General features: G+C 41.4%; 1 protein-coding gene across 4 annotated transcripts in view; it reads right to left on the reverse strand.

Annotated features, from left to right (window-relative positions):
• Window positions 1-27067, reverse strand: part of KCNMB2 (potassium calcium-activated channel subfamily M regulatory beta subunit 2) — a 295671-nt gene that overhangs the window by 34428 nt on the left and 234176 nt on the right. For 2 of the 4 annotated variants that reach the window (XM_078389636.1, XM_072996224.2), the window contains 2 exons: window positions 15688-15807; window positions 818-967 (listed from right to left, as the gene is read on the reverse strand). In XM_078389636.1, the coding sequence (XP_078245762.1) occupies window positions 818-967; window positions 15688-15743 (206 nt within the window). In that variant the 5' untranslated portion in view covers window positions 15744-15807. Of the gene's footprint in view, window positions 1-817; window positions 989-15687; window positions 15808-27067 lie in introns of all 4 variants that reach the window. The other 2 variants (XM_072996223.2, XM_072996222.2) reach the window with 1 other exon arrangement.

The raw sequence follows: 27067 nt of genomic DNA on the forward strand, positions 1-27067 counted from the left end.
GAGTTTAACTTCTTTTGTGACCCTTGTCATGGCAATAAAGAGGAAAGTGAAACCAAAACTTTTTATACAGTGGGGTCTTGACTTGAGAACGTAATCCGTATTGGAAGGCTGTTCTCAAGTCAAAAAGTCTGTAAGTCAAGTCTCCATTGACCTATAGTGCATTGAAAACCAATTAATCCCATAACAGGCCGTTTTTGTTCCATTTTGGTTTTTTTCTGGTCTGTAAGTCAAATCTCAGTCTGCAAGTCAAATCTAAATTTTGCGGCCAGAGAAGTCTGTAACTCAAAAAGTCTGTAAGTCAAGCCGTCTGTAAGTCAAGGGTCCACTGTACCTGATTTAGAGAAAGAAGAAGAGAAATGAGTGAGGTCACTGCCCACTGTTTCAGGTTTGGGAGAGAGAGAGAGACCACAGCAGGCAGAGTTGTTCTAAACTTCCTATTGAAGTAGAGTTAAAGGGTTGTTTGAATGCGCAGCTTGTGTAGAATCAGTGGTGAAAGAGGTGCACTAGTTGAGGTGGCAAATTTTTGCGGCAGTTGCCATTTTTCTCCTACATATCAAAATATCCCCAAATAATGCAGCATTGGGAGAATTATTTCCTAAGCAAATAAAAGGCATGCTGAGAAAGGAAGCCTCTGAAATCAATTCCATGCCATAATGGAGAGAACAAAACCTGAATGAAATTGAGAACATACAGAATATTGAGCGGAACTAACATTTCCTGGTGTTAGCCCCCAAACCCAGTGTTTTCACATTTTGTTTCTGAGGGGTTTTTTTTGGAACAATATTATAGAACGGGAACAAGGAGCAGAGAGAATTACCTTTGCATGTATGACCTCAGAAGCGTGATTCCCAGGAGGAAGTACATCATAATGGAACACACCATCATGGTCAGCCCGAGGAGGATGGCTCGGTCTTCTCCAGCTTTGAGAGCGGTGACTGTTTTTCTTTTATCCAGTAGATCATGATCCCTGATTTTTTGGTAAATATTTCTGAGGTTGAAAACAATACATTCTTATGTGGAGTTCACACTTAATCAATAAACCCTCTACAAGGATTGGCTGCTCCACCGTCAGGGCCTGTTTTGTGGGAGAACACGGCTTTAACGCGCTTCCACAGCCGACGTTTTCTAAACAATTTGTTCAAACCTGCTATTGGAGGGGGAAAAATCAAGGACATTCCAGAATACGTAACTCTAGGCCTGTTGCTGAAATGTTTTTACAAGGGCTTCTTGCATCTGGAAACTCATAGAGAAGGGCTTAGTTTCCAGACATTGTAGAAACACTGGAAACCTAAGTTGGGCCAGAATGTGTAGGGTGTCCATGTCTGGTGTGGGATGTTCATTTGCCTTATGTTCCAGTCCTCTGTCTAAAGGGCTGTTAAAAGCCAGTATTCTGTTTAAAGACATCCTCTGTCTAAAGATTAAAACCCATAAGTGAGAAAAGGGGCTTTGAAGCGACATAGTAATATCCTCTCAGACAGAGGATCGAGCAGATAGAGGTCACCTGATCATAAAGACTTTTGCAAGATAGTTAGATGCATTTTATTTAGAGATGGGCAGGAGCTGGTGTTTCGGTGTTTCGGCAGGGTTCATTTACCAGCCAAACTGAGGATCACCTGATCAGCTGTTAAATGAATTCCACCGTCTCTAATTTTATTTTTGTTTTATGATTTCTAAATTTGCATACACACGCATGCATGCACACATCGTCACACGCTTTTTGCAAATCCTCCTCTTAAGAGAAGGGTTACCTCTCTTTTGGGACATCACATAAGTTGTTATTCTAGTATAGCACCAAGAGATCGATTGTACACTACATCGATCCTTTATCCATGTCAGTAGTGACTGATCTATTTCCTTTCTCAACTTGAAGTGCCGATTTTCTGAGTCTCAATAAGTTATCATTTTGGAGTACTGCTCCCAGAATTTGCCAGTCAGCATGACTGGCTGGGGGTATTTTGCGAGTTGTAGTCCAAAAAGATAACCTTTTCAAGTGTTTTTGCCTTAAAAGTAACATTTTAAAAGGTAAAGGTTCGCCTTGACATTTTTAGTCTAGTCGTGTCCGACTCTAGGGGGCGGTGCTCATCCCGTTTTTCAAGCCGTAGAGCCAGCACTCAGAGTGGTCGATTTGATCAGATGAGCGGGATATACATCAAATAAATGATATAAATCAAATCAATCAATCAATAAATAAATCAAATAATAATCAAATAAATCAAATAAATTTATTTATTTATTTGATATAAATCAAATAAATAAATAAATAAATAATAAATAGCGCTTTTCTGAAGACAGTTTCCGTTGCCACGTGGCCAGCGTGACTAGGGAGTGCCGTTTTACCTTCCTACTGAGGTGGTACCTATTTATCTACTCACATTTACATGTTTTCGAACTGTAAATGGTGAGGAGCTGAGACAAAGCGATGGGAGCTCACTCTGTCGCATGGATTTGATCCTACGACTGCTGGTCTTCTGAACCTGAGCACAGGCTTCTGCGGTTTAGCCCACAGCGCTACTCACCTAACCCTCCATAAACTTGGAGGGAAACACTTCTCACCTTCTACCCTGTCCCCCAATGAAGAGCTGTGCCATCTTCGTGGTGGCTCCCAGAATGTAGAATGACCTCCAGTGAGAAGTACATTTGGTTCCTTTGCTGCTAACTTTTAGATGAACTTTGGTTTTATTTTATTTCAGTGGGCCTTTTTTCTTTCTTAGCTCTGGTTCTTGGCCCATTTCAAGCTCACTGCTTTTAGAAATACTTCCTATATTACGAGGACTAAGTTTAATAGTAAAATTGCAATGCATTTTGTTTTTGCATTTTACTGATCCTGAAAAGCAGGACAGAGATTTCAGAGATAAAATGATGCAACTAACATTAAGCGCTACGAACATCGTGGAATCAGTGCAAGAGGAAGAAAGGAAATTGCTCTGTGCCAGGTATTTTTATCTCTGCCTGCAGCTTAGTAATGTTTACCTAGACTGGAGGTAAATTTCTGGCTGTCCAGCAGAATATAAGAAGATCAAATCAAAGGTCTACCTACCCAGCCTTCTGTTCTCATGGTAACTAAACAGTGTGACATTGCAGTTACAGTACAGGGCAAGGACTTAAGAGGCCTGGGTTCAAATTCCTGCTTGCTCCAGAACATCACTAGGTGTCTTTGGGCCAGTTATGGTCTTTAAGCCTGACATCCTTCACAAGGGTGTTGTGAGTATAAAGGGGTGTGTGTGTGAGAGAGCCATGAAAGCTCACTTGAGCTGATGGGAGGGAAGTTGGGATATATAAATAAAAATGTTTGTGTGTTCTGTGCCTTCAAGTCAGAACTGACTTATAACAACCCTAATAGGGCTTCCGAGGTAAGTGAGATATTTAAGGAGTAGTTTTACCAGTTCTGCTTCCCCAGTGAGTTTGCATGGCTTAGCAGAGATTTGAACCCCAGTACTCCTGAGTACTAGTCCATCACTCTATCCACTGCACTACACTGAGAATCCAAATTAAGACAACAACAACATGAAATAAATAAACTAGGCACTTATGGAAAGCTCACAAGCAGGACTTGAGCAGAACAAGATGGTCCATAAGTCACAGCAACTGGTATTCAGAGGCCTTCCCCGTTACCTACTGCAGATGCTTCTTAGGCTGGAAATGGTTTATAAGCTTGAAATCAAGACCTTCTGTATTCAAAAAGTGCAACTGCATGTTCCGTTAAGCTGTGGTCTCTCCATTTGGATGCCCTACTCTGTGGGAGAATCAGCTGGAACTGCACATGGTTGGAAGCGAGGGCGATGCTGCTGAAAATGGGAGCTTAGCGTCAACCTCCCGTTTCTCCTTCATCATGTGCAGTTCAGTTTATTTGGTGGGCCCTGACATTATTATGCTTAGCAATTTCTTGTTACTCCTTCCCACCCCAGTGACAGCCAATAACGTGTAGTCAGGGTGTGTGTATTTGTATGGAACAATGATATTGGGGGCGCAAAAATCTCAAACTATATGTTACGCAGCAAGAAGAACAGGTAAGGGATTTTGGGCTGCTGTTTGGATTGGCAGCCAGGGCAGGTCATACTGCTTGGTAGACCTAGGCAGTCAAGCTGGAAGGTAAATGTCAGATGGTGGCAAAGCTCCCCCATCTGTTCACAACCGGTTGGAGGATAGAGTTCTGCCCCTCATAAATTAGCCTACTATCTAAAGCTAAGGGATGTGGTGGTGCTGCGGGTTAAACCGCAGAAGCCTCTGTGCTGCAAGGTCAGAAGACCAGCTCCCGCCAACCAGCAGAAGACCAGCAGTTTGAAAGCATGTAAATGTGAATATATAAGTAGGTACCACCACTGTGGGAAGGTAACGGCATTCCGTGTCTAGTCACGCTGGCCACGTGACCATGGAAACTGTCTTCGGACAAATGCTGGCTCTATGGCTTGGAGATGGGGATGAGCACTGCATCCTGCAGTCGGACATGACTGGACTAAATGTCAAGGGGAACCTTTACCTTTTTCTATCTAAAGCTGGCCTAGGGCTTTTTATTCAGGCAGGCTTTGGACAGCTGGCTGACTTCTGTGGAAAAGTTTTTAAATGTGGGATGATGTACTTCTTTGTATATATAATATATTTAATTGTACTTTTAGCATTTTTAGTTTTTTAAGTTAATCTGTTTTTTTTTTAAAAAAAAAAATTTTGCAAACCCACCTTGGGATCCCCTACCAAAGAAGATATAAAATAAAACATAAAATGTCCCATCACCAGTTTCAAAGTAAGTATGGCCATATTGGTAACCAAGGAGGGTGGAAGAATGCCATACTACATGAAATCCTGTTGCTCATTGTAGTAAGTGGCAACCAGAGTAGACCACTGGATCAGTGGGGATTTGGTGAGTCAACTCCCCTATAAGTTCCATTGAATCAAATAAATCCTACTGTAGTTGTGACTTACTATGACACGGTAATTATGCTAAGCAAAGAGGATTTCCACCAGGATGTTTTGTCTCAGACCACTAAATTTCTGATGCTGGCCCCAGTGGCAAACCTGTGTTTTTGAAAAGGCTCTGTTTTGTATAAAGAAGTACAGTGCTTCTCATCCAGAGAAGTTTTGGCCAAGTTTCAAATAAATCTTTTCACACGGTTCATCATCATCACCACCATTACCCCAAACAGAGAGTAACGGCGGTATACTATAAAGCAATAATTTGCGGCTTATGGCTTACAATATTATGATCTTTTAAAAAAAGTTTTTAAAAAAACAGAGCACCTGAATTGCAGATAAATCTATGCAAAGCCATTTAGGATTATTGCTATCTATCCTGATATCATAAAATGACACATAAGGAGCCAACAATCCATATTCATTGGTGTACGATTCTATTCATTATGTCTGTCTGTAATGACAATGTGTCTCTCTATTAGGATCACTCAAGAAAAAGTCATTGAATTTCTCAGAACAAACAAACCCTGAATGCCAGAATATTAAAGGAAGGACTTAATCTCAATATAGTGCAATCTTTCAGGGGTTTTTTGGGGTGGGGGTGGGAGAAGCAGTTGAATTAGTGCTTCAGACTTTAGGTTTATATTCTGAACACCCTTGGTAAAATGGAGCTGAGAAAAATGTTTTTTTTTTTTAAAAAAAAAACACAACTGTTTGCAGAATTCCATTAGTCAGTAGCCATTCTAGCAAAGAGATTTCGGAATTATAGTCCACAAAATGAATTTTTTTTTTTGCAGTATCTGGTGAGTTCAGATGCTCCCAGCCATAGGAAGCATGGCGAGGGCAGAAATTGGTGACTTGGTTCTGGAGCCTGGAGGAATATGATAGCTTAGAGGGGAAGGGACAGAAGCTGGCTGGATAGGTCAGTGGTTTAGATTATCTGGATGCAGATCCAGAGGTTGGGAGTTCTATTCCCCACTGTGCCTCCTGTGAGTAACGCCAGCCTGCGTGGCCTTGGGAAAACTGCACAGTGCCTCCAGAAGAATGACATGGTAAACCATTTCTGAGTATTCTCTACCTGGAAAAAGTTGCCATAAGTCAGAATTGACATGACCACCCAGAGTAGACTTTTGGTCTAAATGGGTGGGATAGAAATCCAATGAATGAATGAATGAATGAGTGAGTGAATGAATGGCAGCACATGATGATGAGAGGGGCAGAACTACATAGGGAGTGGGTGTCTCCGAAGTGAAGCTTGAAAATATCTGACAGAGTGGAGTGGAGCTACACTGGATTTCGTGACTGGTTACAACCCTAGAAAGCAGTATCCATTCTTGGCAAAATAAAATAAAATAAAATTCATATTATGTTTAGTGGCCTGGGGATATTTTGAGGCTTGTTGTTTCAGTGTTCACTATCCTAATATAGATGGGTAAATTTTGTTGGGCTGTCCTACGTAGAAACTGTCATTGCATGCCCTTTTGCCCAATATGGATTTCTGCCTTGAATGGACCCTAAAATGTGACTCCTAAGGACATTTTGAGGCTTGTGACATCAGTCCCATCAAATCTGAGGGGATGGAAGAAATTCACTGGGTTCCCTTGTTTGAAAATTCCCATTTTGGGCTGTTTTGGAGCATATGGGTTCTCTGCATAGTATGGACAATGGAATGTAGTTCTGGGGGAAGCTTTGTGGCTTCTCTAGTAAGTTCATGGATTTGGTTGGTTTATTCTACTTGAAGGTTGGCATCCTGGGTCATTGTGTACTGTTCAAGGTTGTTTGGGGACACTGAAGTGTTAAGGAAAGAGTCTATTGGGCAAAATAAAAATAAAAATGAAGACAACAAAAACAATGTGGCTCTTTGAAGACCAGCCGCTATGTTTTAATGTGAGCTTTCATGGACAAGTCCCCTTCCTCAGACACTTGTGGGCTTACCCACAAAAACTCACATTAAAATATAACAGTTTGTCTTTAAGGAGCCACCATGTTTTTGTCTTTTCCAGTTTTTAAAATTTTTCTTTTGTTTTTCCCCAATATGCTAGCACAGACTAATGCAGCTAGTTTTTCTAAAATAACAAGAATGAAAGAGTAATATGTGATGGATTTTATTTCTAAAAGATTGTTCTGTTGTGTATCTATCCTGCTAGTTTTGGCGTTGATTAAAAGTGCCCATTCTGGCTTATTGCATTCTGAGTCTACCTCATCCGTTCATTTACCAGTTCAGTTAGGTTCTGCATGAGGAGGTGCTGCTTTAACCTTTCGCCTTAAGATACAGTGGACCCTCGACTTACAGAATTAATCCGTATTGGAACGGTGGCTGCAGGTCGAAAAGTCTGTAGGTCGAGTCTCCATTGACCTACAATGCATTGAAAACCGATTAATCCATAACCGGCCATTTTTATTCCATTTTTTTCTGGTCTGTAGATCGATTCTCCGGCTGCAAGTCGAACCTAAATTTTGCAGCCAGAGAAGTCTGTAACTCGAAAAGTCTGTAAGTGGAGCCGTCTGTAAGTCGAGGATCCACTGTAGCAAAATATCTTGGGTCAGCCCTGAACTCCAAGGCTTCAGGCTAAAACCCACAGAATGTAACAAGATGTAATAGTGAATATCTACATTGTTAGCATTCTATGTGCAGGTAGAGCATGCTATTATTACAATACCTGAAGGACTGCCTCTTTCCATATGAGCCTACCCAGCAGTTAAGATCTAGCCATGGGGCCCTTTTGAAAGAGCCATGCCTCAAGAAGATAAGAGGGATGGTTGTAGAGAAAGGGATTTTTTGGCAGCTGCCCCCAGACTATGGAATGCCTTCCCGACTGAGATTCGTCTGGCGCCGATGCTGATGACATTTCGGTGCCAGGTCAAAACCTTCCTGTTCCAGAAGGCTTTTAATTGAAATAATATAAACTGTCGGTCCTGATGGCAATGTTTAGAGTATTTATTTTAATTGTATTTTAATTGTTTTATCTTTTTATTGTATTTTAATTGTTGTAAGCCGCCCAGAGACCTTTGGGTAGAGTGGGTGGCATGTAAGTTAAATTAATAAAATAATAAATAAAAAAATTATAATAAACCGTGTTTATTCTGATTTATTGGAATACAAATGTTCCTTTTGATTCTCTGTTATCTCTGTAGATGCACTTGGGCCTCTTCTTTAGTTACGCTTATGAATTTGGAGGGCATGCCTGGCTAGTGATTCTTCTGGGTGTTCCCTCTTTGAAGAACCATCATCTGTGCCTTATCACAAACAGTTCTTAAGGTCTGTATGAGTTCCAAAGGCCTTATCCCATAAGAATGGTGTGCGTGTTTGGAAACAGTCAAGCAAAATCTCTGCTGGACAGGCTATCCCAACACATACTGATTCAAAAATAATCCCCTGTGGGACTTCCTTCCAAACAGGATGGAAAATAAATCTGTGGGGTTCATATTTCCATATTTGCATCCATATCCGATCTCCTGATCCATACAATAGGATAAAACACTTGTTATCTTCGAAATTTGGCACATTTCTAAAGCCTGCAATGGGTTTTAGCAAACCGATTGCAGGCTTTAGAAATGTGTGCACACATACTACCACATGCTCAATTGGAAAATATGGACCGCTAGAATGTACCTGTTTGTGGGCAAACCTCTCCCACAAGATGTGGCCAGACTGCAACCCCCAGAATTCTATAAAACTGCTTGTCTTGAATAAGGCTGATGGTTGTGGCAGTTCAGCAACATCTAGAGGTGTGCATCTTGCCCATCTCTGTTTTATAATCATCATCATTTTAGGACTTCAGAGCTGGAAGAGGGGGAATGTGCTAAATGCATACTTTAGGAAAATAGGTACCAAATGTGTGTGGATTTAAGTGTGAGAAGAAAGGGGAAAAAAGTGTTCCAATCTGATGCAAAATGAGGATGTGATGAGGAAGCCAGCTGGATTCTGAACAATGCAACAAAAGTGAAATTGACAGATTCTTTTTCAACCCTAGTTCCAAGCAAGGATGCATAGCACCGGCAGCCATACAGCCCCAGTACTATTAATCTTACTTTGCTCTGTTGATTTATTTCTAGGGTAAGTGCGTACTAGATCACAGCATTTGTCATGTAGGTCCCTGGAAATTTATCGCTTGTTTTGTTTTCTTCCTGGTTTTATGACAATTACTTCTCATTACGTTTCCTTCCATTATCTCCACCAAACTGGTGTGTTTCATTTCTCATTTGCCATCAGGGATTTCTGGAAATTCATTAAAAAAAAAAAACCACCTGAGTTCTAAAATCTATTTTTTAAACAAATGAAAGAGGAAGGGGATAATCCGTTTGAAGCACCCTTCCTAGAGAGTGGGAATTAAAATTGTGTGTATGTGTAACTTGTGCTGGACTGCATAATGTCAGTTTCATTGCCTATGGAGGAATATGTTAAGGTATCACTTGGTGGAAACTATTAATCAAACTGTATTTAAATGTGATGGCTTATTATTGGAATTTGTGTGGTTCCCAAATGAGAGCAGGTAGGAAAGGCTGAGACTGCCGTGCCGTTTTGGAACATTAGTGCATCTCGCAGCACAACTTGTGTCATTCTGTAGACATAAAACAGGCACCACACAATCAGTCAACAGTGTCAACAGGACACAAATGTGATTCAGATGGGTGAATGAGAAGCAACATTACTAATAGAAAAGAGTTGCAGCTGTGTTTCCACAGAAGGCTTTGAGCCATGAAATGTACAGAGAAAAGGTAAGAGAAAGGAGATGAAGTAGCAGGTAAGTCGCCAAAAATATCCATCAATATGGTGGCTGAAGGTCAAGCCCACGTTATGGCTGTCATGCCATCATGCCTAGTTTAATCCTGGACAGCCAAACATCCTCTACATGAAAACTGGTGGTTATCAAATACACAGCACCGCATAAAAAAGCCAAAGCCTACACGTTGAAGGGCTAATATAAGAGTCAACAATTGGTAGTCCTTCAGTCAAACCTGGTTCCCTGAAGCATTCAAACTGGCCACTAAGTAAGCAAAGAGCAAGGAGCATGCATAAAGGGACCTGGGGCTGTCTCTATGGGATTTACCAAAGACTGACCCATTATCACCTCCTCATCTAAATGGACCATTGTAGAACAAAGAGATGGCAGAGCCAACTTTGCAGTTAATTATTGAAGAAATGTCCTGTTCAACACCTATTCTTCAAATTCCGCTCTGACACCAACTGTGTCCAGTCTCACTGGATCTTAACCCAAGTGGGGGAAGCAGGCTCTGTAATGCAAGCTTGAAATGTTTGCTTCACTGTTTTGGTCACATGAACCAAATTTAAAATATATCTATGTTGTTGCCTCTCTCCTCTCCCCCACCCAAGTCTTCTCTTCTTTCTCTCTATACTCTTCCTTAGGGTTTTCACTCTACAAGAGGTAAGGACAACTTCTTGATGTCTGGGAGCACACTGGATTTCTATAGAAGTTGCATCAGTGGTGGCCATCAAGACTGCTGTGTCTGCTGTCTCCATAGCAAAACTTTAGTAGCAATTATGTAATGATATTGAAAGGTTTGTAGTGTTCTCTACCATAGAGTCCCAAGGAAAGGTGGGGTAGAGGGTCTATTTTCCTTTGCTTTGCCTTTTCCTGATGCACCAAATGTTTGCCGTTGTGCTCATAGCAGCACTGGTGACGCTACCAATGCCTTCTGCAGTATTTGTAAAGGGGAGGAACAAGAGCAGCTGTGGATGTGCATCACCCCTCCCGGCCACATGTTGCCCATTTCTGCTCTTCAGAAACTGATCTTCTAGTCCAGTGGTCTCCAACCTTGGGCCTCCAGATGTTCTTGGACTTCAGCTCCCAGAAATCCTGGCCAGCAGAGGTGGTGGTGAAGGCTTCTGGGAGTTGTAGTCAAAGAACATCTGGAGGCCCAAGGTTGGGGACCACTGTTCTAGTCTACCTTAAGAAGCCCCTTTCTTCCTTGCAGCTCTCCGCCACTGAATGAACTTCAGCTTGACAACTCTTCTCTTCCATTTTTGCATGGAAGCACTTCCAAACCACCTCTGTTCATGCTTGTTGACCTCAGTCCCTACACTTTGACTTATTTAACTTTTCCCTCTTCTGCCATGAGTCTTGTTTTTGTCATTATATTCTATATTCTGTGGCTAGGGCAGCATTGGTTTTGATTTTTATTTTTTTCTACAGCACCTAGAAATGATAGGTACCTTATAAATGATAACACTTTTGAACAAAAAAAAACCTGGCCACCTCCAGCCAAAATCTAAAGAAACCATTCATGTCATGTGCCAAAGTTAGGATTTCTAAAGAGATGTTTTTTAATGGTCTTGGAATGATGGAATGCTGTACCTTTACAATGCTTTCTGAATCACTGCAAGATCATGTTACTGCTTCTGAACCTTCATCTAGAGGTACCGCATGCCAGCAGAGTTATGCAGCCTGGAGGACTGGGATCTGACAGTTCTTAGCCTATAGCTATCAACTATTTTCATTGGGTGGAATAGTTTCTTTCTTTATTAATACTCACCTTGGGCGTTCAGGAGTCACCAAGCTATGCAGTTGAAGAAGCAAACAAAAATATGAATGAATGAATGAAAAACATTTAATGAGAATAGCTGAAGGAAATGAGCTTGAAACAATGAACTGATACTAAGCTTCTGTATTGGTACATGTTGCAGCTAAAGAGGTAAACTCTCATTTGTTTTGCTCTCACATATAGGAACAAAAAACTGCATTTTTTCCTTCTTTGTGTGCAAAACAGTGACCTCTGGGTAGAGTGGGCGGCATATTAAATAAATAAATAAATAAATAAATAAATAAATAAATAAATAAATAAATAAATAAATAAATATTTTCCACAGGTGAGAATTTCCTCATTTGTGTCAATGATTTTTTTTTCACCAATTGTAATACTGCAAATTGCACAAAGCTATCATATTTGCTGCTGTTTCTCCTGGATTTTATAAAAATCAGATATATCAGATGGATTGTTTGTGACTTTTTGGTTAATCAGGCAGTCCTTTTGTTTTTTGCTCTGTTTGAGAGTGCTTTGCAGCTCAAGAACAGCAGATGCTAATTTTGCACGAAGTCATTTTGTATAAATTGCAGAAACCTCCATGGAAAAACACATACATTCATTTTCTCTCTTTCACGTTCTAGGTGAGAGATCTCACAGAGTTAGTGAACTTTATCAGGCTGTTTCTCAGAGAACAAGAAACAGTGAGATTTCTTTATGCTTCCACATATGTGCAGGAGAGGAACTCTCTGTGTCTCCTCTCTAAAAATATGTGCGGTGTAGCACCAAATATCCCTCTCCTTATTTCAATGACTAATTTCAAGCAGAGGAAGATTTTGAGAATTTAGAGGGATGGGAGCGTATGCTTGTTTGAGGGGATGAGAAAACTCCATGGCGCTCTTTTATATCTCTGACCAAATCTTTTTCCCTGTTCAAGAAGCATTTTCTAAAATTCTCCGGGTGTTCACCTAAGGTTTGCATAACTAGTCGGCAGCTAGTTGGCAAGAGACCAAGATGTGTCTCAGCTGCATGTCTGATTGCATGCCTGGCCTGCACAACTGAGACGCACCTTGTCACTGGGTGCCATAAGCCGCACAAAACCTGCACAGTCATCCATAGAATTCTGGCCTTTGTGGTGAAAAACGGCACCTGCTATAAAAAGGTATTGGGGGTCATCGATTTTTTTGAAGGGGTAATAGTGGCAATGTCTCCCATACCAAGACCTTGGTGTGGTTTAAAAATGGTGCAAATGAGCACTTTTAAAAATAGCATCAGGGGCCTCTGCTGCTAGTGGACAGTGCTGCCTGTCCTGTTTTAATGTGAGGATTTGCATTAAAAGAAGGTGCAATGTCATACCTATTTGCAGATAGCTTGCAGTAAAAAGCTTACAGTGGGTTATCTGAAATGGGTAGTTCTGGCCTTTGCTTCAGAAGGTAATTTGGGCTGAAGATTTTGATTCATGGCCTGACTTGTCAGGCTGACTGCGGTAGGAAGGGTAACCCTCAGAAATCCCGGTCAATGCACAGAAAATAAAGCCACTTTGTTCTGTTGGACTTTGAATTTATTTTTTATAAGAAAGCAGCCATGCCAAATTATACTTGAGACCTTTTACGCAGTTGTCAAGCAAAAGAGCCCCATTACAGAATAATTCTCTCTCATTTCCTTCTGCTGTGCAACTGCTAGACGCTCTAAAAAAATCGATGACTGAATAAAATTAAGCAAAATTATTACTTCTACGGCTGTTGAGGCTCACTTAGCTTGCAGTTTCTGTCACTCAAAATGAAGGCGGTATTGATTTTTGGCTTATCATCGAGTATTTTGCATTGTTTCATTTTTCCTCTAGTGCATTAAATCATGTCATTTCAGCAGTGTTGTGATGCATAATATTAGAGTGTGTGTGCAAGAGAGAAAAAAGAAATGGGGCAACTTTGAGTGTGACTGCACTGGCCCTTTTGGTGCAGCCTGGGGTGGTCTAAATAGGGTCTTTTGAGGTTGAGAGGGAAGCGGGCATATGTCATTTGGTGCACTCCCTGCATCCAAATGGCATATCAACCTCAAGCAACTCTATTTCCGGTATTGTAAAGTGGCTTAATAAATGAGCCACCTCAGGATATCAGCAGATTCAAAATCACTCTAGAAGGGAAAACACTCCGGTCAATGCAGTGAGCAACTCTATTTCTGGTATTGTAAAGTGGCTTAGTAAATGAGCCACCTCAGGATATCAGCAAATTCGAGATGATCACTCCAGAAGGGAAAACACTCTGGTCAATGCAGTGAGCAACTCTATTTCTGGTACTGTAAAGTGGCTTAGTAAATGAGCCACCTCAGGATATCAGCAAATCTGAGATACAGTATATGGTATGGGAGGTCTCCCTCTGTACCACTGAGACACTCAGTTGCTGCCACATGTTGGTTGCAGCTACAGCAGTGATGGCAGTATGGAGTCTCCCGAAAGGTTGCACGACGGGAAAGTAGGCAATGAGGGAAGAAAAGTTGCAGAAGGTGATTGGGGAAGCCTGGTGATTTCCCCTTCCTTATCCCTTATCTACATTTATGGGTCTTTAGGTAGCCGTCAAAGCTAGCATTTGGCTAGCCTAGGTAGCCAGCCATTATTTGGTCATAAAGTGCCACAACATTTTTGTCTTCCTTATTTTTTTTTCTTTTGATTTTGCCTGATTAATTGTTCACAAAAGTCAGTGAACCAGGATCCCACCATGATAGAAGCATAAATACCCTTTCTTCCTCCCTCAACTAGAACATTTAAATGTTTACAAGTATTCTGCTGTGGTATTACAATTTATAGCAATTTCTGAGGGGAAAAATTCGCAATTCTATTATTAGCAGTAGAGATGAGCCTGGACCACTGGTTTGATGGTTCATGTTGGTTTGTTTAGTGACTGAACAGATGTTTGGTGTTTCAAAGCTCTGTCTCCTTTGGTGGGCACCCACTCTGAGGCAATGGCCTAGCTACCTCCTCTAGGCACTGCCTCTGTGTGGGCACTCCCCAGAGCAGTAGGGCAGTGAAGTGTCAGGCTGATAAATGAACCAGCAGAAACTGGCATTTACTGTTAATTACTAAATTTGAATACGAATATGAGAACAGTGTAAAAACTGGAATACTGCATTCCACCTAGACTATGAGGGTTTCTGTGTACCACTAGATGAGCAACATATTCTACAGTGCATAGGGGAATAATGTGGCTACTCTTACACCCCCAGCCCCAGAAAAAAGTGAGACATCCCACCGTGTCTGTTGCTCAGAAACATCTAGGAAGGAAATTTCTTAGCTGCTGTAACATCACTAGAAGGAAATCTATATTTTGCACTGACCGCTTGTTGATTGCCTTTTTGAACCCCATTAGTAAACAATTCTAATAGCAAAATATATAATACAATAATAGTAAACAGAAGAGTATGTGCTCTCAAATTATAGCATAGTGTGGCCAAGGCTGATTAGACCTTTTCTGATAGGAGAACGTAGTCAGGGAAGTCCCTATTAGATTTCCATGTCTCTTTGAGTTATTCTGGATGAGGCTCAATTCAGGTTTAGCACGCTGTTAATGTAATTCTCATGCAAACCCCATTCACATTGTACATTGCCAGATGATGGCACAGATGTACGCAGTGTTTTTGGAGGGGAGAACACACTACAGTACTACTACTATCACCATCCACCCACCCCAAAGCAAAATAATAGACCCCACCCCTAAGGGACAACATTTATTAAACCATAGGGGTTCTGAATGGAAGTAGACTGATTTGCTGACGTTTAACAGATCTCCTTGGTATGTTCAAAAATGCTCTATTCCTCATGGAAGTTTAGCAGGAAATATTCTGAATGTTCTAATCTTCAAAAAGAATCCAAAATAATATCAAACTAACAAAGTGGATCTAAAAGAAAGCTGCTTCTACTTTTTCAAAATTATGGGACATAGAAAAAAGGAAAGTATGTCTTGCTGATCACTAGTCATGGCACCAAAACTAGCAGAGAGGTGCTCCCGGTGAAATTTTCCCAATTTCAGGTGTGGGGTTGGGGAGTCTTATACTGTAATTCCAAAGTTTGGGAAAAAAATGACTTTTTGGGACTACAATTCCCAGAATCCTCTAACTATGTTGGCTGGGCCATTCTGGGAGTTTTAATCCCAGAAAGTCACTTTCACGAGGGCTTCCCAGTTCCTTTTTCACTCCAATATTCCCACTGTCCCACTTTCCGGGGACAGCCAGCCTATTGCTCTAGTTATGCACGTGGATCCATAAGAAGCCAAGCACACTTTTCAAAGCCGCGCAGACGCCATGTACCTTCTCTCATCATGTCTGTAGGATGTGGAACTCCGGCCACTGGTCCAAATGAACATCTTAGAAGTCTGGTCTCCGCTGCCTCTCCTTACCGTAGAGGTCCTGGACGGATGCTGGTAGGACCTAGGAGGAAATGGACGATGTTTATCACCATGGACTGGGAACCTGCTGGGCCACATTACATCCGGCAGACCCAAATGCCAGATCTTGACTGCTTGTCAAATGCTTTGCAGCCCCTGCTCCATGGAGGGTGGCTTTTAGATGATTCCAAGGGATGTGTCAGCCAACAGAGATGACCTTTCCTTTTCTTTCCAGGAGGTATAATTGACATTAAATTATCACTGACTTAACTTTGTTAGATTCTCTTTCTTCCTCCTCCCAATTACTATTAGACTTAGCAAAACTGTGCTTCGCTGTTTTCTCAGGTGTCAACGTATTGTTCTTTGTTTTGTATAGAAACCCCCTCGTATTAAACAAGCCATCCAGATGTGTCAATGTTTTGCAGGTTCTCTCTCCGCTGCTTTTAGCCAGGAGCTTATGTCGTACATTTTCTCTAAGCAACGGTACACATCCTGGCCATTAGGGTTGTGTATTCCAAAGTCACTCATCTGTTACCAAAGCTGCCGTTTCATTTAAACTGTGGTTTAAAGTCCATCATCTGATGGCCCCCTGACTGATTTCTGATTGACGCTGCTTTGTGAAGGGTGGAAGGAGGTCATGGTAACCTACTACCACTGGAGAAAGAGGTTGTTTGCGAGGTAAATGTTAAAGCCACTTTGTTTTCTTCCCTCTGTTGCTCCCTAACCGCACCTTCTTACCACCCTTACATTTCACAAATGAAAAGAACGCTCTTAGGTCCTTGTTCATCTATTCTCCATTCAAAGGATCATTGCTTAGTCCCTCCATGGCTGTCCTTCTCATCAGAGCGTCTTTCTTTCTGTAAACAGATCCCAAACAATACATTTTTATGACCATGGATAATGAATACGCTGTACGCACAGCTGTGTTTACCTTTTCTTCTATATGTATGTGAAAAACTGACAAAAACAGAAGCCACCTCAAATGGCTGAGATTTTGAAAAGGGGAACACTAGCAACCAAGCATGAGACAGGCGAAAGAAGGCAAGTATCTGAATGGCGCTGAGTTTTTAATCTGATGTGGGTAATTTGTGGCCCTATGGAAGTAGCTGATAAGAGAAATCGAACCTGCACCTAGTCTACTGGGCATGGAAGAAGAGGGGGAGAGAAAGGAAGAGACAGAAAGGATGGTTCTTCCTATTTTCCACTACATTCCTACTCAGCATCATCATGCCACCCTGACAGACTACTCACAATAGAGTAGCCACTTGCACATCATCAAAAGAGAAGACACGCGTCATCAAAAAGAAAGACTGCACTTCTCACATGTTCAAAACATATGAGAAGTGCTGTCCCCTGAAGATGCCGGCCACAGAGACTGGCGAAACGTTAGGAAGAACAACCTTCAGAACACGGCCAAAGAGCCCGAAAAACCCACAACAACCAAAGACAAAATGTTTGCATAAAAGTGCGGGGTGGGGGGAAAAGGTGACCAGGTGACCTTTGTGCCTGTTGAGTTTGCTGTCCAGGTGCTAACTGTGGATCAGCAATGTCAAGGTCCCTGATTTCTCAGTTTATGACTCAGTGGTTGAAATCCTGTGGCTTAGCATAGTAAATTGCAACTAATGAATCAGTGGTGATTTGCTGAATCAGCTCCTCCCTGAATTCTATTGATTCAATGGACCTGCTCCAGTTCTGACTTCCAACATTCAGCAACAGCATTTTAGCCTTTGGTTGAAATCCTGTTGCATTGTTATGCAGGCATAACAATGCAACAGGATTTCCATAAAATGGTATGACACTCACTTGCCTCTCGCTGGCATTTAGCAAGCCTCCAATAGATTCTCAAGTGCCTGCCAAGCCAGGGGATGTGGATGCCCTTGAGAATTGCAGTGGTGGCTCATTAATTGTCAGTTACGCCAATTGCCTTCCATCTGTATTAAAAAGCAGCAGGATTTCAGCCTTTGACTTTATATCAGCTGTGTAGTGCATAGCCCATCAAAAAGAAAGCTTCCAAAACAGGATTGTCCTCATACAGGTGGAAGACGGTCCTCCCTCAAAGAAGACATGAGACCATCCTACAAAATGGAAACGGGGGCCTCAAAGGGGAAAAAAGGTATTTCCATAGCAAGGAGATTGATCAAAGATTCTTGCAAAGAGCAAAAAATATACTCTACAGCAAAGGCTTAGTCAAACTCCTAGGATCTTTTCAAAACATGTGAGAAGTATTTCTAGCCCACTATTTTAACACTCATGCACTAGGGCTTAAAACACACATATGCCTCACACTGAGTGAGTTTTGGGATGTTAAAATGTCAACTTATTGACAGTTACAAGTAAGGTGAGGATTGTTATTAGAGATGTCTGTAGTCCCAACTAGAGCAGAATGATTAGATCTATGGGATTTACACAGATGTTGACTTACCATTGAGCAACTTATTTGCTGGGCATTGGGGCTAAAAAAAAGTGCTGCTTAAGACTACCTAATTCTAGGTGAGAATACCTACTATATTTAGGCTTTTGTTTTTCTTGACATAAAATCCCAACATTTCCTTCTGAAAACAGCCAACCCAGTGGCACCCAGCCCACTTTACTTCTGCTGCTCAATATCTCAGTATCTTGATACCTTCACCAGAAAATGGCAGAAGGTTCTCTCTCTCTTTTTGTCTCAATGTGTGATGCTGGTTAAGAAAAATAGTTGCTTCCATGACAAAGCACAGAAGGTTGGTTCAAACAATTTTGTCCTAGAAAAAAACTTCGGTTGTCGGAAATAAGTTATACGTGCCTAATTCAGAGATGTCACTCTTCAAATGACAATTCCATAGAAGATTTGTGAGCTACTTGGAGAACCTACTTTGTAAGTTTGGTTGTGTGTAGCTTCTGCAACAAAACATGCTCCTAGCGACTAAAATTTTTCGTCCAAGAGAGTTAAAAAGGATACCACTTGAATGAAGAGTGAGTTTCTGACAACTGAATGGTTATAAGATGTAAGTGCTTTGGATTTACTAAAGGATGAGGTTTCTTTGAATGAAGCCATATCACTTGTATTTGGAGTGTCTTTATCTACAGAGGAATTACTTACCCGACTAATGAAAAATTCCCCAAGTAGCTTACAAAATGTTAAGAACAACATTGAAGAAAGATTGTCAAGACATCATAAAACACGCCTTGTATTGCAATGTGAAGAAGTGAGTGCTGTCTGTCGCACAGGGAACCAAAAGTTATCATTAAGCTCTACTTTCGCACTTCTGTACAAGTGCAAAAAAGAATCCCACACTACACAAAACTTCAGAAGAAAGCTCTGCAGGGGCTATGGCAGGGGATTCACCCTTACTCATGGGAAGGCCAGCTCTGAAAAAAATCCCACAAAAACAATTTCTCCTATACTCTAAAGAAGCAGTGACTTCCAATTATACCAGCATTGACATTACCTCTTTATCTCTTTGGAACGTCAGGATTTGCCATGACCATATTGGGAGGTACTGAAGCTATGTGCCCCTGAAAAGTGATCTGTAAAAGATTTGGTGGGGCAGAACAATAAGGGGTATAATCTTCCTTAACTGCACCATTTTGGAAAATAGGAAATATTCTGAATCAGTGCCAGAAATCTGATAGTAGAAAGTCACACTCCATAAGTCTGATGACATTATCATCTGCGCCCATATTTTTGCATTTAAATGTTTTTTTGCACCCCAAGTTTCCTAGGGTCCCTTAGAATCCATTTGGTCTTGGGGGAGAATTTGGCGTCTGTGGTATGGGGAGAAGTCTTAAATGTGGGAAAATCAGGACTGATGGCAATTATTTTCAGACGTTTAAGAGTTCCTGCCCAATCTCGCTGCCACCAAAGGCTTCCCTAAGGGAACCCGGGAACCTGGGGGAAGGGGGGGGGGAGATAAGAAAGGTTTAAATGGCTGTGACTGATGACATCATCAGACTGGCACAGAGTAACTTTACATTGTTGGATTTCAGCCAGTGTTCCTACTATATATAAACCTGTGAGAATTATACAGCAAACATGGTCTAAATCAGTGGTTCCTAACCTTGGATTCCCATATATTCTTGGATTACAACTCCCAAAAATTCTGGCCAGCACAGCTAGTGTGAGTTTTAGTCCAAGAACATCTGGAGATCCAAGACTGGGAACCACTGGTCTAAATAATTTCCTTCATCAGCTGATGAACTAGGAGATTCAGCGGCTTCCAGCTTTGATATATGTAGAGTTCCCATGAAGAAGGACACTTCCCACAACACTGTATTTTAGGCTGCATAGTATAGTCTCTAAATCCCATGAGGTACTAGCAATAGTTAAACCTCATCTTGAGTACTCTGTCCAGTTGCGGACACCATACTTCAAGAAGGATGTGACAAATTGAAACAGGTTCAGAGGAGGGCAAAAAGGATGACTGGGTGCTGGAACACAAGTCCTATGAGGAAAGACTGAAATAACTGTGCATGTATATTCTTTAGAAAAGAAGACTGAAGGGAGATATGAAAGCACTTTTCAAATACTTGAAAGGCTGTCATTCAGAGGAGGGGCAGGATCATCCCTGAGCTCAGGACATGCATAAGTGGGCTCAAGTTACAGGAAGCAAGATTTTTACTGAATATCAGGAAAAACTTCTTAACTGTTAGAGCAGTACAAAAATGTAACCAATTATCTTGAGAAGTGGTGAGTGCTCCAACACTGGAGGCATTCAAGAGAAAATCGGACAACCACCCGGCAGCTATCCTTTGATTGTATTCCTGCATTGAGCAGGGGGGTGGATTCAATGACCTTATAGGCTCCTTCCAACTTCATGATCTGCTGTGCACACATTTCATCTGTGACAGTAGCAAAGGGAAACAGCTTGGACTTTCCTCATTGTCTCGCTCAGATCAATGGTGTGAAATCATTGAAAGCAAAATGGTGGAGTCCAGAGCTCACCAAAGTTACTTTTTTTTGGAACTACAACTCCCTGAGAGAGACACCACCAGACTTGGGGGATGGTGTCAGCTGAAAGTCATTTTTCCAAGCACTGGCTAAGTCAGTGAAATAACACACATTAAGGAAGTGTCCTTTCTAAAAGAGAAGGGTTTCATTATGTGTCACTCTGCCAGTGCCTTGCAGCTGTCCATCGGTGATGTCATCATGTCTCCTGCTTCATTATCAGGGCGAGCCATGGCAACCTTCACTGTTTAATTTGCCATTTCATGCCTAATCCCGTGCAGTACTGTTACACTGACAGCGCTACAAGCATAGCCAAAGGTCAGAAGCAAATCTCTCTAGCATTTATTTGCATTTAGGTGACACATTCCAAGTTCAACCGAACAAATCAATATTGCTTCTATTCCATATGGTTGGAAGCCTGGCTACATGCAGTGGCCATCCAAATTTGATAGGCAGCATGGGACAAAAGGGGGTCTGAACTTCCAACCCTGTGAGGTAGGATTTCAGGTGTGCTTTGTTGTTTCTTAGGTAAACAGTGAAACAAGCTGATAGAAGAAATCAATTACCATATTTTTCCGTGTATAAGACGCCCCCAAATTTCTAACTCAAAATTAAGAAATCTAAGTGGGGCTTAGCAAGTGTAAGGGGAAAGGGATCAAAGCACTGCAGAATCACTTTGATCCCTGCTTTTCCCTCCACTTGTTTTTTTCTCTCCTCGGCTTACTTCCGTATATAAGACGACCCTCAATTTTTAATCTAAAGATTTTAGACAAAAGTATAGTGCTATACATGGAAAAATATGGTAATTCAAAATGTAGTGGCAGAGGAAAGCTTTATGGAGAACATGGACTGCCAGAAAGACAAATAAATGGATGCTAGAGGAAATCAAGTCTGAACTCTACCTAGAAGTGAAAATGACTAAATTGAGTCCATTGCACTTGGGACACATCATGACAAGCTAGGGTTCACTGAAAAAGACAAATGCTAAGAGAAGTGGAAAACGATGAAAAGAGGAAGACTGGATATGAAAGGGATTGAGTCAATAAATGAAGACATGGCCCTGAAATACCTGAGCAGGACTATTAGTGACAGGACTGTCTGGAAATCAGCAATTTATCGGGTTTCCATGAGTTAGAAGCAACTTGATAATACATAACAATACCAAAATCATAGGTAACACATTACACACCCTTCCAAGTAATTGGTTGTCATTCAAGTTTTTTTAGCAATATGTTATATTGCTCATTCCATTTCTCCTTACTTAAAAACCCTTAGGCTTAATAATAGAATAATATATAATTTGAGAACTTCCACTCAGACTATCAGTAAAATCTCCTTAACATGGAAATTTACAGGTACTTAAATGACACTTGTAACTTATTGATTGAAATCCTGATGCTTAATTATAGATAGTAAGGCAAACGGTGTAACGTCCAATCATCTATATCTGGTAATAGGTATGTTCAGAGAGCATGCACTTGTTGGCTTGATGTGCACTTGAGAATACCAGTGGGGACTTGTTAATTGTCACTTAGGACTCAACATATCTGTTATGCTGCTTGCCTTCTGCATGCACAATTAAGCAACAGGATTTCAGCCATCTGATGAAAACATGGAAGGTACATAATGACCTGGTTCGTGTTGTTGTTGTTTAGTCATTACGTTGTGTCTGACCCTTCGTGACCCCATGGACCAGAGCACGCCAGGCCCTCCTGTCTTCCACTGCCTCCTGGAGTTTGGTCAAATTCATTGAATGACACTGTCCAGCCATCTCGTCCTCTGTCGTCCACTTCTCCTCTTGCCTTTACACTTTCCCAACATTTTTTTATTCACACAGAAATGCAGACAAAGCAAACAGAGACAAGAAAACAAAGAAAGAGAAAAAAAGGAAAAAGGACTAACCCCTAAAACTAACCCCACCCCCCTTTGGAGTCCAAGACTCCAGCTTCATAAACCTATCTGCTCCCCCGATTCATTTCCAGTATGTGCTAAGTAGATATACATACATCATAAACTTTGCCCTACACTCCTGTCTTCTTCTGGGCCCAATAATATATTAGTTCCCAGCTTTGTTTTGCATAGTCTCTTGGTTGTTCCCATAGTGCTTCTGATAGGGTGTCCAGTTCTGCCATGTCCCATAACTTCTTTAATAGCTCTTCTATTGTTGGAACCTCTTCGGTTTTCCATTTTTGGGCTCAGAGTAATCTAGCTGCTGTGAGTATATATATAATACAATGCTTCAATTTATTATCATTAATGCCTGATATGACATTCAATAATGCCATTTCAGGTTTTATATCTAATTTCTGCTGGGTAATTTCTTTTGCTGCATCCCATACCTGTGTCCAGGAATTTGTGACCTTTTCGCATGTCCACCACATATGATAATAAGTTCCTGCATTCTTTTTACACTTCCAGCATATATTGCTGCTGCCCTCTGATATTTTTGCTAATCTTACAGGTGTGTAATGCCATCTATAAAACATTTTAAGGATATTTTCTCTAAGATTTGCTGGTTTCAGCATCTTACAGCTTTCTGTCCACATCTTAGTCCATTCATCAAGATCCACACTGTATCCAATTTTTTTTGCCCATTTTACCATTGTCTCTTTCACCCTCTCATCTGCTAAATCATATTCTACTAAGTATGTATACATTTTTTGATTATTCTTTCATCCGTATATATCCACAATCTACCCACTTGTACTTTACCCTCAAAGAAACCCATCATCCTGAGAACACTTTCCCAACATCAAGGTCTTTTCCAGGGAGTCTTCTCTTCCCATGAGATGACCAAAATATTTGAGCCTCAGCTTCAGGATCTATCCTTCCAGTGAGCACTTCAGAATTGATAGGTTTGTTCTCTTTGCAGTCCAGGGGACTCTCAAGAGTCTCCTCCTGCACTACAATTCAAAAGCATCAATTTTTTGGTGGTCAGCTTTCTTTTATGGTCCAGCTCTCACTTCCATACATCACTACTGGAAAAACCATAGCTTTGACTATGCAGAACTTTGTTGGCAAGGTGGTGTCTCTGCTTTTTAAGATGCTGTCTAGGTTTGTCATCGCTTTCCTCCCAAGAAGCAGGCGTCTTTTAATTTCGTGGTTGCTGTCGCCATCTGCAGTGATCATGGAGCCCAATAAATTAAAATCTGTCACTGCCTCCATATCTTCCCCTTCTATTTGCCAGGAGGTGATGGGACAAGTGGCCATGATCTTAGTTTTTTTGATGTTGAGCTTCAGACCATTTTTGCGCTCTCCTCTTTCACCCTCATTAAGAGGTTCTTTAATTCCTCCTCACTTTCTGCTATCAGAGTGGTATCATCTGCATATCGGAGCTTGTTGATATTTCTTCCGGCAGTCTTAATTCTGGCTTGGGATTCATCCAGTCCAGCCTTTTGCATGATGTATTCTGCATATAGGTTAAATAAGTAAATAGACAATATACAGCCTTGTCGTACTCCTTTCCCAATTTTGAACCAGTCAATTGTTCCATATCCAGTTCTAACTGTTGCTTCCTGTCCCATGTATAGGTTTCTTAGGAGATAGATGGGGTGGTCAGGCACTCCCATTTCTTTAAGGACTTGCCATAGTTTGCAGTGGTCCACACAGTCAAATGCTTTTGCATAGTCAATGAAGCAGAAGTAGATGTTTTTCTGGAACTCTCTGGCTTTCTCCATAATCCAGTGCATGTTAGCAATTTGGTCTCTAGTACCTTTGCCCCTTTGAAAAAGAGCTTGTACTTTTGGGAGTTCTCGTCCACATACTGCTGAAGCATACCTTGGAGGATTTTGAGCATAACCTTGCTAGTGTGTGAAATGAGTGCAGTTGTATGATAGTTGGAGCATTCTTTGGCACTGCCTTTCTTTGGGATTGGGATGTAGACTGATCTTTTCCAGTCCTCTGGCCACTGCTGAGTTTTCCAAACTTGTTGGCATATTGAGTGTAGCACCTTAACAGCATCATCTTATAAGGTTTTAAATAGTTCAACTGGAATGCCATCACCTCCACTGGCCTTGCTGTTAGCCATGCTTTCTAAGGCCCACTTGACTTCTCTCCAGGATGTCTGGCTCAAGGTCAGCAACCACATTATCTAGGTTGTCTGGGACATCCAGATCTTACTGGTACAATGTATTCGTGAAGGCTTTCATGGCTGGGATCTAATGGTTGTTGTGGTTTTTTCGGGCTCTTTGGCCGTGTTGTGAAGGTTGTTCTTCCTAACGTTTCGCCAGTCTCTGTGGGTGGCATCTTCAGAGGACAGCACCCTGTGCTCTGGTGTAGTCGGCTTGGGAGTGGAGTATTTATGGCTGTGAGATAGGTTTTTGTCTTTTTCTGTAGATGGGTGATTAGTGTGTCTTGTTGTGGGTGTATTGTTGTGATAAGAAGCAGAGTTTATCTGTCACTGTGATTGATGGGTGTCATTAGCTGGTCTTTTGTGTGTAGTGATCCCCAGTCCTTGTGGCTGGGTAGAGTTCGTGACCTTTTGCATGCTGTATTTTTGAGAGCTGGGAGCCAAGTTTTGTTGAGTTTCGAACTTTCCTCTTTTTTGTTGAAGTTCTTGTGCTGCTTGTGGATTTCAATGGCTTCCCTGTGCAGTCTGACGTAATGATTGCTGGTGTTGTCCAGTATTTCAGTATTTTGAAATAGAATTTCATGTCCATCTTGTTTTAGGGCATGTTCAGCTACTGCAGAGTTTTCTGGTTGTTTTAGTCTGCAGTGTCTCTCATGTTCTTTGATTCTGGTGTGGATGCTTCATTTTGTGGTTCCAATATATACCTGGCCACAACTGCAAGGTATCCGGTATACTCCTGCAGTGGTGAGGGGGTCCCTTCTGTCCTTTCCTGACCGTAACATTTGTTGTATTTTTGTAGTGGGCTTGAATACTCTTTGTAGGTTGTGTTTTTTTCAAAAGTTTCCCCATGCGGTCTGTGACCTCTTTGATGCATTGCATAAATACTTAATTTGTGGGTTGCTGTTTTTCTTCTTCAGTTTGGTGTTGTTTTCTTGATTTGATGGCTCTTGTGATTTCATTTTTGGAGTAGCTGTTTGCCTGTAGGGCCCAATTCAGATGGTTGAGTTCAGTGCTGAGAAACTGAGCTTCACAGTTCTGATTTGCCCGGTCTCCCAGTGTTTTGATTATGTCTCTTTTTTGCTGTGGGTGGTGGTTGAGTTTTTGTGTAGGTACTGGTCTTTGTGTGTGGGTTTTCTGTAGACCTTGTGTCCCAGTTGGAGGTCAGTTTTGCATATGACTATGACATCTAAGAACGGGAGTTGGCCCTCTATTTCTTTTTCCATGGTGAAATGTATATTTTGGTGGATGCTGTTGAGATGGTTGAGAAATTCTTCCAATTTTTCTTCACCGTGACTCCAAATTGCAAAGGTGTCATCCACATATCAGAACCAGACTGTGGGTGCGAGGGGTGCCGAAACCAGGGCAAGTTTTTCAAAATGCTCCATGTAGATGTTTGCTATAACTGGGCTGAGGGGGCTTCCCATGGCCACTCCATCTGTCTGTTCATAGAATTTATTATCCCACTGGAAATAGCTGGTTGTTAGGCAGTGTTGGAAGCGGGCTTTGATGTCTTCTGGAAATATCTGCTGGATGAGTGTCAGGGTGTCCTTTATCGGTACCTTAGTGAACAGGGATACTACATTTTAAAGCTTTATTTATTTTTGTGACCAGTATTAGTGCAGTTCCATAAATGCGTAGAATTTTAAATGTCTTGCCGTCTTGCCATGTTGAAACAACCAGCGCCTACCCAAACTTTCCAAACATGAGATCTTTTCTGTCCTGATTTCCTAGTGTAAAACTGGATAATGTACTTGTCGAGCAGTAGAGCAAGTGAGACATTGAATCAGAGCAAAAGAATTAAAATTAATTCCAGTTTCCAGCTGGACATATTTATTTAAGAAATGAGCAGAGAGAAGTTCAATAATGGTCAATGACTTTGAAAAAAAATGTAAAAATAGCTAGCACTTATAAGAACCTGAGTTCTTAGAATCATTCATCCACATTGCTTGTAAGAGGCAAGGCATACAAGATCTGTGACTCTGCTGGGAGATAGTGTATGTTGCCTGTACATACCAGGAGGTAAAATCTCAGCATATCTGTGTCTTCCATAAGCGTTAACAGTTATTAAGATGAACCACATGGGGCAAAACTCCACTTGAGCCCTGGGACCTGGGCTACTAGATACCGAGAGGGAGGGGAAGATTTCTCAATAGGTGACCAAGCATTTGATACAATCCTCTTACAAGAGCTGTTTTTATAGGCAGTCTTGACTATTCACTGGTCACTCAGAAGCTAAGCAAGATTTTGTTAGAAAAATAGCAAGCTTACATGTCAGTGGGAGGAGGTTTTATGGCCTAATGTGCTTGTTCT

Source organism: Pogona vitticeps, chromosome 3 (genome assembly GCF_051106095.1).
Source record: "Pogona vitticeps strain Pit_001003342236 chromosome 3, PviZW2.1, whole genome shotgun sequence".
NCBI classification, from domain to species: domain Eukaryota; kingdom Metazoa; phylum Chordata; class Lepidosauria; order Squamata; family Agamidae; genus Pogona; species Pogona vitticeps.